The 11,521-nt window shown below is 46.9% G+C and overlaps 2 protein-coding genes across 7 annotated transcripts in view; both read left to right on the forward strand.

Moving 5' to 3' along the window:
- Positions 1 to 6,766, forward strand: part of NSD3 (nuclear receptor binding SET domain protein 3) — a 52,152-nt gene extending 45,386 nt beyond the window's left edge. For all 6 annotated transcript variants that reach the window (XM_027781148.2, XM_055820074.1, XM_055820077.1 and 3 more), the window contains one exon: positions 1,116 to 6,766. In XM_027781148.2, coding sequence (XP_027636949.1) covers positions 1,116 to 1,357 — 242 coding nt within the window. In that variant the 3' untranslated portion in view covers positions 1,358 to 6,766. The remainder of the gene's footprint in view (positions 1 to 1,115) is intronic.
- A 159-nt stretch (positions 6,767 to 6,925) lies between these two features.
- Positions 6,926 to 11,487, forward strand: PLPP5 (phospholipid phosphatase 5). Its single transcript, XM_055820182.1, has 7 exons — positions 6,926 to 7,082; positions 7,294 to 7,402; positions 8,512 to 8,602; positions 8,842 to 8,905; positions 9,658 to 9,782; positions 10,178 to 10,348; positions 10,683 to 11,487. The coding sequence occupies exons 1-7, from the start codon at positions 7,009 to 7,011 to the stop codon at positions 10,850 to 10,852; spliced, it is 804 nt and encodes a 267-aa protein (XP_055676157.1). The 5' UTR covers positions 6,926 to 7,008; the 3' UTR covers positions 10,853 to 11,487.
- Positions 11,488 to 11,521: the final 34 nt, after the last annotated feature.

Raw genomic sequence — 11,521 nt, forward strand, 5'->3', positions numbered from 1 at the left:
CAACGTATTTGCTTTTGCAATACCACTCATTTTTAGAAATACATCAGGTGACAAGTGTTCCTAAAGGAGAACCAGTGGACAGAGAGGCACTGTAATAATTTTAAATGTTGTTCTTGTTGCATTTCTTTCCTGGATCAGATTTCTTCCTCTAATTTTAATTGAAATATAAGCATTATCTTGGTGTCCCAAGGTCACCAAGTGCAAATTAAATGACAGTCCAAACCTGACATAGCAAGTATGATGTGTAGGGCTTGATTAATCAGTAAATGTGTTTAAATTATCTACTGTATGCTGATGGCATGTTGCCTTCCATTTAACTTTTTCCATGTTAAGGCCTAGCTTTTTGTAGTTAGGGCTCAAATTATACAGCAACCCATCACCTTAACACCATTGCAGGATTTTGTAAAAGTCCTTAGCTCTTTAATCTTCCCTGTGAAGGGGAATGCTTTTTCTTTCTCAACAGTAACCCAGCCAAAAGGGACTTCAGCAAGTCTTGGACACAGCAGCAAGAAGTTTTTGATTTTTCCCTTGTTGCTGTGTTCAGTATACCTTTGCAGTCAGAGAGTCCAGCACATGGGCATACAAATACATGTCTGAATGGTTTGGGGGATCTGGGGTTTTCTATTCTCAAACATATTTTTACACAACTTGTTCTTCTCTGAGCCATTTCTTGCTTATTTTTCAAAACACATTCGGCCATCTGCATTAAAGTATGCTGCAGCTGAACTAAAACTTAATTTGGAGATACCCATCTGAGCAAATGCTGTGTCCAGATCAATAAGAGGTGTTCACAAATCAGAAAAATGTACAAAACTCTCCAACTTGCAAGGGCTTTTGGCATCTTGATGCCAGAGGAGGTTGGTCTAACTATTTTAAGCTCTGGTTATGCATGCAGCAATGCTTTGAGCCAAGTGAGGCCTAAAGTATGCAAAATGACTAAGACCTGTTTCCAGTCAGATTCGTGTAAATGAGAAGCAGAAGTAGCATCTACAGTAAGAGTCAATTTTCCTGAACTTTCTTTGCATTCATCTAAGGGCTAAATGCCAGTGCTGGCCCCAAAATGCACTAATTGCAGTTTCCTGTCTCTCTCCCCTCCCTTCCCCTCCAATCCTCAGGAAAGTGGGAATGTCCGTGGCATCAGTGCGACATCTGTAGCAATCCTGCGGTTTCGTTCTGTGAGTTTTGCCCTCATTCGTTCTGTAAAGATCACGAGAAGGGAGCCCTGGTGGCATCAGCACTGGATGGCCATCTCTGCTGCTCCGCACATGACCCCAAATCTCCTGTGGCACCTGAGTACTGGAGCAAGATAACGTGCAAATTGGAACAACAGAATCCTGTAGAAGAAGCAAAGGAGTGAATTTGGTTAAAAACAAACAAGGGAGGAGAGAAGAGGGGAAACAGGCGATGAACTTGAAGAGACTGCTATGACACATTCAGTCTTTGTCATCAAAGCCGTCTTGTGTGAACTGGGAATGGGACCATTTAATCCTAGCAAGCAGAAGCAGGCGGTGGTGTTTGGGTTTTATTGTTTGGTCTTTCTTTTACCCTTGAATGTGCTACAGCAGCTCTTACTGTTGGAAACCAGAAACGTCTTGGCCTTCAAAGAAAAATGTAGACCTTTTGACAGTGAAAAGAATATTCTGTTTAAAATATGTTCTTTGAGACTAGAAAGCAAAGCATAGCAACATATTTATTTATTTAATTTTTAAAGGGTGTTTTTAAGATCTGGTTTTGATCAGTCAACGTGTCTTCGGGGAAAAAAAAATAGCAAAGCCAACGTAACTTTTATGTCTAGTTCATGAAAAGAATAAAGCCTCCCCACTCTGTGTAACATTGAGATGCCATACAGACAGATGTGGGTTTCAGACCAGGTGACCCTGCAATGCCTCTGTTTCAGTACTTATTTTTAAAGGCATTTTGAGAAGGTAGGTTATGTATCATGTTAACTTATGAATATTACTGTAAAGCTTTTCCTATGAGAAATCAGGTGTATGACTTCTTGGAAGTGCTTGTAACGTGAGATCTGGCATTGTTTAAGGAGCAAAGAAATCATGGTTCCTTGCTCAAGAGCTATAATTGGTGTTCACAGACAGATGGAAATTCAGAAGGAGCTTAATTGCACAATGGTCATTTCTTTATGCAGCCTAACTTTGAAAACCTTCCCAGTTAGGAGAGCCTCCCAGCCTCAGTCATATACTGCCACACGCTCAGAACTGAAGTCTTAATCCTGCCAGTGGGAGCTCTGCTGTTGACTTCTTTAGGTGGGGGATTGTTCTGCGCGTGTGTATTTGTCATCTGCCAAGTCTGCACTTGTTTTATGGCATTTATACTAGTGTGATTCTTCACTGCTGCCTTCTCAGACTCCCTTTAGCTTCAAAGAAGATTTGAACACTTACGGAATCAGACCCATGTGCATGTTTTGTTTTGATCGAATGTTTAGATTGCTTTTTGCTGAGAGGGATCTAACTTTAATCTTCATTGTTAATGGAGCTAAGAAAAATCTCAGCACTTCTTCAATGAACAGGGTATTTTCTGTCTGGGTAACGGGCCATATTCACAGCAGCTGACTTTAGCCTCATGAGATGGTTTTCTCTTAGATTTCCTCTGGTAATGAGAAGAGAGACAGGCTCCTTCAGTGAGGCTTTTGAGGTGGCTTAGGTAGGCTCCTGCTCCAGATTTTCTTTTGAGAACTTATCCTCCTCCATTTCTTGTCCAAGGAGCCTAGAGGGACTAGTTTCCCCAAGCTGAAGTTAGTCTTTGGTGAACCTCCTCCCCTGGCCCACAATCTTACAAAGCACTGTGCATCTCCCTGTGCACTGGTAGCATTAGAGTGTACTTTTGACTTGTGTACTGATATTGGCTAACTTCATGCTAGCTTTTTGCTAATGGGTATTGAAAATAATCCTGAATGAAAAGAATTAATATCAAGTGTTGCTGGCATCTGGCTAAATTAAGCCTTTGAATTAAGAATTAAGAACCTTGTCTCTGGAAAATTGCTTACGTAAACCTACAGGAACATGGTGAATTCTCAGTTCAAGAAAGTTAGTAGGCTGAAAAAGTACACATGGGATTTTAGAACACGTCTTGCCTCTAGCTGGTGTCCTTCTCGTCCTCAAATTTATGTATAGGGGGAAACTTTTTTGTGTGCAATTGTAAAATTACAAAATACACTACAGTCTTTTTAAGCAGCTACCATGCCATTTAACTGATCTGGCAGTTCATCTTCCGGACGTCTGCAGATGCCTCTTCTACAAACTTGGGGCTGTCTTGGGTGGCACAACAGTGCAGGTCTGTCATGGGTCAGTTTATGGTACAGAGGGCTGTTGGGATCTATAAAGCACTTCATCTTGTGGTCCGTACTACAGTGAATGTCTGAAACACTAATCTTGCTTGAAAGCAGTGCTATATTTTGGTATTTTTTACAAAAAAAAAATTTACAAAAAGGATTTTATTTTTCTTAACATTTTGTGTGATGAATGTCTCTTTTTAAGCTCTTACTGGGGGTGTTATTAACCTTTTCAGAAATTCCAAACATAACTCTTGCTACAGTGTCTATAAGGCCCGATGTGTTTACTTTATATTATTTATTAGGCTTGGTAATGTTCAGATGATTTTCTCTTGGGAAGTCGGAGCATTCTGGATATTGCAGATACGCTATAGTGTGAGTGCGCCTCCATATTTTTGTCACTCTATGTCCACGGTGACTTAGTGACCAGAGGGAGATGGTGTGGTAGCACCAAAACACCCTCCTGAGCGTTTGACGTGGCAGGGAGCAGACAAGAGCCGCGGACTGTCAGTCGCCTCGTGAGACATACTGCTGAGATGTGCCAGTACACCATGTATCGCAGAACATGTGAGATTCACAGAAGGCTTAAAAACGTGTAAACTGCTGTGAATTGAGGCCTGCTGCTACTCCTATGCCATGCCACTCTATGTCTTGGTTAATTTTGTTTTCAAACTTCTTACAGGTGCTCTTTTTTTTCCTGTTTTGCCAAGAAAAGATTAATAATAGCCAACAGCTGGGCTTGGACTTAAAAGGGAAAATAGGAGATTGGTTTGTAAGCTTGTGAAACTTACAAACAAAAAGTCTTAAAACTGGATTTCATGCTGTTGGAGAGAAGGTGAATCTTTAAAAAAAAACTTCTAACATTCTGAGATAAGAAAATGCCTAATTCAAAGTATCATGTTAACTGTAGGAGGTTTGTTCTATATGCCAAACACAAAACGTTAAAATACATGTGTTAACCACATCTTTGCAAACTGCATAACAATAATGCAGTTCCTTTGTAAGAAAAAGTTCTAACAGCTGTTTTAACTGGCATCAGCAGAGGAGGAGTCGGCTGCTGAATTAATTTGTGTGATCTCTAAAATGAGATAAGTAATCTTGGGTAGTTTAGTTGTTTCATGCTGGGGCCTGGAGAAGTCCACAGTACTGCTGGTGATTTCGATTGAGAACTTAGATCTGCTGTTTCAGCCTGTCAGTTGTTCCTTGGCTGGAACGACAAGCGCCATCGCCCTTTTTTCCCTTAGTTTTGCTTTAAATTTTTGAGACAGCACCCAACTTCAGCTTGGCCGCCTGCGTGTTGTCAGAGTGCAGTGTCTAAGCTGCTCTGCAAAGTTAACAGGATTTTGTTGTTTACTGGAGCTTTTACTCTACAGTTCGCACCTTAGCACAGTGCAGACGTTCTGCAGACCATGGCTAAATGGTGCAGTGGCTGGTTACTACCGTTTTCTAAACACACGGTGCAAGCATTAGTTATTGTAGCTTTCAGATTAGTATAGACTTGTCCTATCAATAGACTGTTGAAGGCATTTGCAGCTCAGGAAAGGTAGCATTAAAGGCAATTTTGTGGGCAAATTACCTTCTCTGGTCACCACCATGGTCTTCGAGAATCTGTTAAAATCGAGTAAATAGGGCTGGAATGTTTGATTTTGGCCTTTAAAAAAACCTTCATGTATCTTAATTTCAGGATAGAATGGGAAAGACACAATTACTAGACGTAATTAACAATGAGCATAAAAATCTGTATATATTGAAACTTTACAGAAATATGTGGGTGGGGTGGGGGGGAGGAGGGTGGGAGAGGGGATGTCCAACGCTGGTACGAAGTAGTCACTTTAACATTGAAACCTCTGCCTCATTGAATTCAGGGTTTAATGTACTTGAAGCTCTGCGGTTCCTTATACAGCTTTTTTTTTATTATTTATACATAAGTTTTTTTGTCTACTACATTGAAGATGTCTTTGACTTCCCCGAAGTTACTTTCTGCTCCCGCTGTACAGTGAATCTATGGCAAATGGGAGAGTTTTTCAAAGCGGCTGTCTCAACTTGTGTGTGTTCCAAGAAGTGTGTTGCATGAGAGATGGCAACCTTGGAGTAATGCTGTCCCTTTGCTTTCCGTTCTCCATCAGCTTTCCCCACCATTTATCTTTGTGTAGCAAAAACATTTGCACTTATGATACACTCCTACACTTTGGATGTATTCACAATGTTGTTCTGAGGAATAAGGGGGGGGGGGGGGGGGGGGGGGGAAGAAAAAAGGAGAGAGAAAAAAAAAAAGCTGTTTCCTATTATATTCTATTCCTGAGTGATGAGCTCAGGTCCTTATTACCCCTGAGAGGGGCTGTCTCACTGCTCTGGAGAGAGGGGAGGCATTCGGCTGAAACTCTTATCTGTGCTTTGCATAGACTTCTGTAATTAATGTGAAATCAAAAAGGGAAAAATGCATATGAATTTGCCAAAGCCATTCACTCATTCACTGTTCCTCCCGTGGTACTGCCTGCCTGGGGGGTCGCGCAGGAGGGTGAAGCCCCCTGTCCGGCATGCTCCCTCCAGCTCCAGGGGCTGCGGTGGGCCCCCAGCCCCCCGCCACCCCTCTCCCTCACCAGGCCAGGTGGGAAACAGCTGTTTCCTAGTCACCGGTCGAGCTATATCTCATTTTTGGTGTTGCGTTTTCCTTTTCCAAACAACCTGGTGGCGTCGCCGCAGAAAGTACGGTGACGGCACGGGGTCCAGGGGGGCACGGGGGTCCCGCCAGCCCCAGGGTGGCCACGGGGAGCCCATCCCGGCGGCTCCTGCGCCAGTGGTGTTGCACAACAGGGATACCTGCAGATTCCGTCTCCATTCCCATGTGCTCTATCTGTAAGGATGACCTTTGTAGAGTCGTTATTTCTGTAGACTTTGTTTATCTGTAACAAACTTTGTAGATTCTGTGAAATGTTATTTTAATGAAATCACTCGAGTCTTTAATAGCAAAGCATCAATATTCACTGAAGTCGGTATCTTAAAGAGTTTTTGGGAGTTGACTAGAAGCTCTTGACACTAACGAAGTAGTGTTAACTTTCCCTGGCGATGTTCCACTGGGGCATTACTGTATTATGACTTGATGTTGCCGCATAGACTTTGAGATATACAATATTTTGGGGGTTTTGTTGTTCGGCCTATGTTCTCTTGCATAGTGTGAAACCTGTAAAGCTTGGTTACCCTGTATATAGCTAGCTGACTGTCAACTAGTTATAGTGTATCTAGAATTGCCTGTAATATTTTAGCTTCTTACTGAATGTGTGTGATGGTAGGAACATATAATTTTTGTACATTATATTTACGGAGATGTTGCCTTTTTTATTTTACAAATACTTTGGAATTCAGATGTGTTTTTGCTTCCGTGAGGATTAATTTGGAAAGGTTTTTAATGACATTCCACTGATCTGAACTTTTGCTTGAGGTTGACTTCAATAAATCGTTCTGAATGTTCCAACGACGAAAGGCTTTTAAGTCTGTGAGGGGGAGCCCGGGCCTGTGTGAGGGGGGCTGCGGCCCCTGGCGGGTACGAGGCCGCGGGCTCCGGGCAAGGCCGCCCGCGCTGCGCCGCGCCCCGGTGCTGCGCTCCGCCCCGGTGCTGCGCTCCGCCGGCCCCGCTCCCCCGGGCGTCTCTGGCGGGGCCGGGCCGGGCCCGCTCCGCCCCGGGGAGGGCGGGCGGCGGCGCCACGTCGGCTCGGCGGGCGGCCATGCGGCGGGCGGGCGGCGCGGCCGAGCTGGTGGCGGAGGCGGCGGTGCGGGCCTTGCTGCTGGCCGCCTTCGCGTGAGTGCGGGCGGCGGGGTGGCAGGCCCGGCCCCCCCAGCCCCCCGCAGCCCCCGGTGCCCCGCGGCCCCGCCGGGCCCGCTTCCCCGCCCCAGCCCCCGGGCCCGCCCCGCCGCTCCTGTTCGTCCGAGCCGCCAGCCCGGAATCCGCTTTATTTATTTTTTGTTCCCCCCTTATTTATTATTATTTATTTTTCCTCTTTCCTCACCAGGATCATGGAGTTCCTGCCACCGTTCCAGCGCGTGGTACAGCCTGAGGAGATGTGGCTGTATAAAAACCCTTATGTAGAGGTGGACCACGTACCCACAGTACCTATGTTCGTAAGTTCAGCCCTTTTCTGCATTTACTTAGGTTTTTATTTAATTTAATTTAATTATCAGCTGTCCTTTATACAGCAGCGCTCCTAGACAAGCAACTTGCACGATGAACACCTGTAGCGCAATGCCTTTTACTGGAAGTGCAGTATATGGCCGAAAACTAGACAACATTTACAAACATTTTTGTCTTCCTTTTAGGCTTTACCATCCAGGGTCATCTCTGGGATTTTAACTATGTTTGTAAAGCCTAGTGGGGGCCTTTCACTGCTATTTATAATCAACTTCACATCAAGATTACTGGGACCACCTCTTGCTACCAGGGAACATTTTGCTTGAAAGTAGCTGTTCTCAGCAAAGTTTTATTATTAATTGTGTTGTGAAAATGTTTTCCTCGGGTCTCAAGGCTCTGTTGAAAGGGTTTAACGTAAAACTGTAAGTCTTGGATTTCAAGCAGACAGTAGTATGTTACAGGGGTTGTCTCTTTCTTGGAAGCACACTTGGGCTCCTGGGATGGGCAGGCATCCCCTCAGCAAATGACATGATTTTCCGCAAGAGGTGAGCGCTAAACATTAAAAGGACAAAACCTCGGTGCAGTGTTTGGATTTGGCGGTGTAAAGCATGACGTGTGGTGGTAGCAGATCCTTGGGAGCCTGTCAGGCATGCTGTGGACATCCCCCAGTGGCAGCTGCTGCTGCGGTGCTGTAAATGATAACTGGTTTTCTCTGAATCAGCTGCTCCTGTGTTTTTTGCTGACTAGCAGCATGGGTGCTGCTGACAAAGAACTAATCCTTGTGCTTGCAGGGATGGGGAGAGTTGAGGTGCTGTGGTCGATACGGCAAAGGGATATCCGTATGTGAGGCGCTGCTGTTGAATGACAGACGGGAGGAATAGCTGTGCTCTGGGGAGCACAGGGTTAGCCAGGGTTTGCTGCAGATACAGCTGGGGTTGGGTTTGCTTTCTGATAGAAGCATAGTGTTGGAGAGGACAGGTTGCTGCTTGCCTTTGGGGAAGGAAAGCGTGTTAGTCTCCTTGAGCAGCTGCTGTTGTGTTCTGGTGAGAGTACTTAAACCTGCTTCGCTGTTGACTCCTAACAATCTTCTCATTTTGTGCAGTTCATCGCATTTCTGTCTCCCTTATTGCTCATTGTCCTGGCAAGGGTGTTCATGAATGCTGACCAAGACGACACACGGGAAGCCTGCCTTGGTGAGCTCCTTCTTATTCCAGAGAGCTGCAGCCCCCCAAGGAGTCTGCTCTGATGCTGTGGCTGCGAGCCAGGCATCTCACAGATGAGTCCTTTGCTTTTACTGGGGCACGAGATGTGTGCCAGGGGTATTGAAGCCGGGCTGTGTGGCTCCACCTGAAGTTTTGAGGGCTGAATGTGCCTCAAAGCTGTATGTTCAGATGGGGATGATGCTGACGTGACTTCTCTGGCTCTCTCCTAGCTGCCAGCCTTGCTCTTGCCCTCAACGGGGTTTTTACAAATGCCCTGAAGCTCATTGTGGGGAGGTGAGAAACTGGCTTGCTCCTAGCTGTGCTGTGCGGGGAGGGGAGGTACGTCTGCACAGTGGTGGAGCTACAGTAGCAGGAATAAGGCCCAGGAGCTGAAGCTGGACATGCTCAGCCTGGAAAGAATGTGTTTATTCTAGCTGTAAAGACAATTAAATATTAGAACAAACACTGGCAGGGACCTGCTGTCTCCAGGCATCATTTCAGATGGGCTTGTTCAGGCCAGTGCCAGGGTGGAACGCTTTGGCAGCGTAAGGGAGGGGATGGGGTGGTTTTATCTCTGTGGGCCACATCGTCAGGGTGGCAAAAAGTTACCTGTACCGAGCTGCAGCCTGAGAGGTTGCTCCAGTGTACCTGCAGGCCGTGCGGCTGGGGTGCGTTGAGGCTGTGCAGGAATTTGGTTCTTGTAAGAGGTTTGCTCTGCTGGGCTGGACAGGGAGGATCAGCACAGTGCTAATCCTCAGAGTCTAAACTGGGTGCTGCTCGAGCAGCAGTGAGCCAGTGCGGGTATGCTGCTTCAGCCTGACTCTTGTCAGCCGAGCCCTGCCTGTCCAGGCAGGAGCGGAGCTGGGTGTGATGCTCAGTTTTACATTTCCCACAGCCTGGGTCGCTCCACCTTCCCTTTGCACAACAGATGGGGCTGTGGGAAGGGGCTGGTGACTGCCTTTGGGTGTGGGTGCTCCGTGAGAGGGCTGGGTCATGCTGGGAGTGCTGCACACCAGAGGGCTATGTACTTTGCTTCTCTGCCCTAGGCCACGGCCAGACTTCTTCTATCGATGCTTCCCGGACGGACGAGCGAATACAGAGCTTGTGTGCACAGGCGACTCTGGCATCGTGACTGAGGGACGCAAAAGCTTTCCCAGTGGACATGCTTCATGTAAGTTTTCCGTGTCCTCTACCTGCTGCAGCCCCAGACAGTGAACCATGGTGAGCAGAAGCCCGTGGGGAGGGCAGCTTGGGCTTGCTTTCATGCATCCCACAGCTCGGGCTACATTCATTGGCCTGTTTGGGGGCCTCACCTTTCCCTCTGCAAGATAGTGGGGTGAAAAATGTAATCTTAAGCTGTTTGTAACTCCTCGGAGGAGGGCTGCTTGCCAAGTACTAGCTTCTGCGGCTTCATCACTCATGAGCCGCTGCCTCCCTTGCCTTGCATGAGCAGGACAGACATCCTCTTGCAGCCCTTCCACCGCAGCAGTGGAGAGGGTGGAGGTCTGGCTGAGGGCCCACAGCAGAGCCCAGGGCAGTTTCTGAAGTGACATACTTCTCTTTCAGTTGCCTTCGCTGGTCTAGCCTTCTCTGCCTTCTACGTAGCTGGGAAGCTGCGCTGCTTTGCTCCCGGCCGGGGAGCCAGGGCTCTGCGGCTCTGTGCCTTCCTCCTCCCACTGTTCCTTGCCACCCTCATCGCCGTGTCCCGCACCTGCGACTACAAGCACCACTGGCAAGGTGGGTCTGTGGACCTGGACGGGTGTGCCTTGAGCAGGGGCACTCTGGCTGCGGGGAGGGGGCAGTCTGTGTTGCCACAGAGGTGTTCAGAGCCCACAATGGTAGTTTAGGTTTTTTGATTGCTCTCTCAGTGGTAATTTTTTTTGCTGCCTGCAAGGTGATAATGCCTTTCTCTTTGTTTTTGAAATATATGCCAAGCTTAGTTTTATAGCCAAGGGTCAAGTCACCAATCCAGCTCATCTCTCAGCAGTCTGAAAAGCTGCCTGCTGGAGAATTCAGTCATGAAGCTTGGTAGGGTAAAGGAAAGTTAACTCTTCTCTGGTCTTGCCCACAGATGTGTTGGTTGGCTCAGTGATCGGCTTCGTGCTTGCTTACCTCTGCTACAGGCAGTATTACCCTCCTCTGATGGACTCCATGTGCCACAAACCATTTCTGTACAAACCCAAACAACTGCCAGCACACCAAGAAAAGCCTGCAGCTTCCAGCTTTCCCCTAGATATATAGCAATGGGCTCTGTCCTGTCTGCACCTTTCCTGCTGGGCCTTGAATGCTAGGGCAGAGGAAAGCTTTGGGGAGGTTGGTCATGAGGAGTGGCTCAAATGAGGATGAACCTGGAACCCAAGCAGGCATTCTCTGCAGTGCTGGTAAGTTGTCCTACTCAGGGGCCTGTGTTGCTTTGTTTAACCAAATTTTTTAGGCATCCCTCCCTTTGGGCCTGCTATGAAGCAAGGCAGGCACTCAGCATGCAAGCCTGCAGGAGGACAGCCCAGGTTCGAAAGGTCCTGAAGCAAGAACTGGAAAAAAGTGACAATCTGGTGTGCCCCATCTGGTTCTTGTGTCTGGTCCAGAAAGCACCATCATCAGTCATCTCCCTTCAATCCAGCTGAGCTGTCCCGCCCCTTCTCATGGGTAGCTTATGTTGAAATGAAGAGCAGGACCTGCTCCTGGTGCCGGGTTTAAGTCCGTCTTTTCAATCGCAGCTGAGCTAATTTGGAGTAATGAGCGCAAGGTTGCAGTCTCTAACCATGGATTAAGTGGGGGAGAGGGAATGATCATTAGCATGATCGTTATTTATATTACTGTGCTAGCTCTGATTTTTTTCTAATTTGTCAAATAAAGGAGTTTAATTTTTTAAATGAGCTGTGGTACCAAAAACTTTACTTCAAGGACTGG

This window comes from Falco peregrinus, chromosome 17 (assembly GCF_023634155.1).
Source record: "Falco peregrinus isolate bFalPer1 chromosome 17, bFalPer1.pri, whole genome shotgun sequence".
In the NCBI taxonomy this organism is placed as follows: Eukaryota; Metazoa; Chordata; class Aves; order Falconiformes; family Falconidae; genus Falco; species Falco peregrinus.

What these genes read in the sequence shown, in the direction of transcription:
- PLPP5 (XM_055820182.1), top strand. Translation starts at nt 7,009, where the DNA reads ATGCGGCGGGCGGGCGGCGCGGCCGAGCTGGTGGCGGAGGCGGCGGTG. An exon ending in TCCCAGTGGACATGCTTCAT is followed by an intron (nt 9,783 to 10,177) that starts GTAAGTTTTCCG and finishes CTTCTCTTTCAG; the next exon opens with TTGCCTTCGCTGGTCTAGCC. An exon ending in CTACAAGCACCACTGGCAAG is followed by an intron (nt 10,349 to 10,682) that starts GTGGGTCTGTGG and finishes TCTTGCCCACAG; the next exon opens with ATGTGTTGGTTGGCTCAGTG.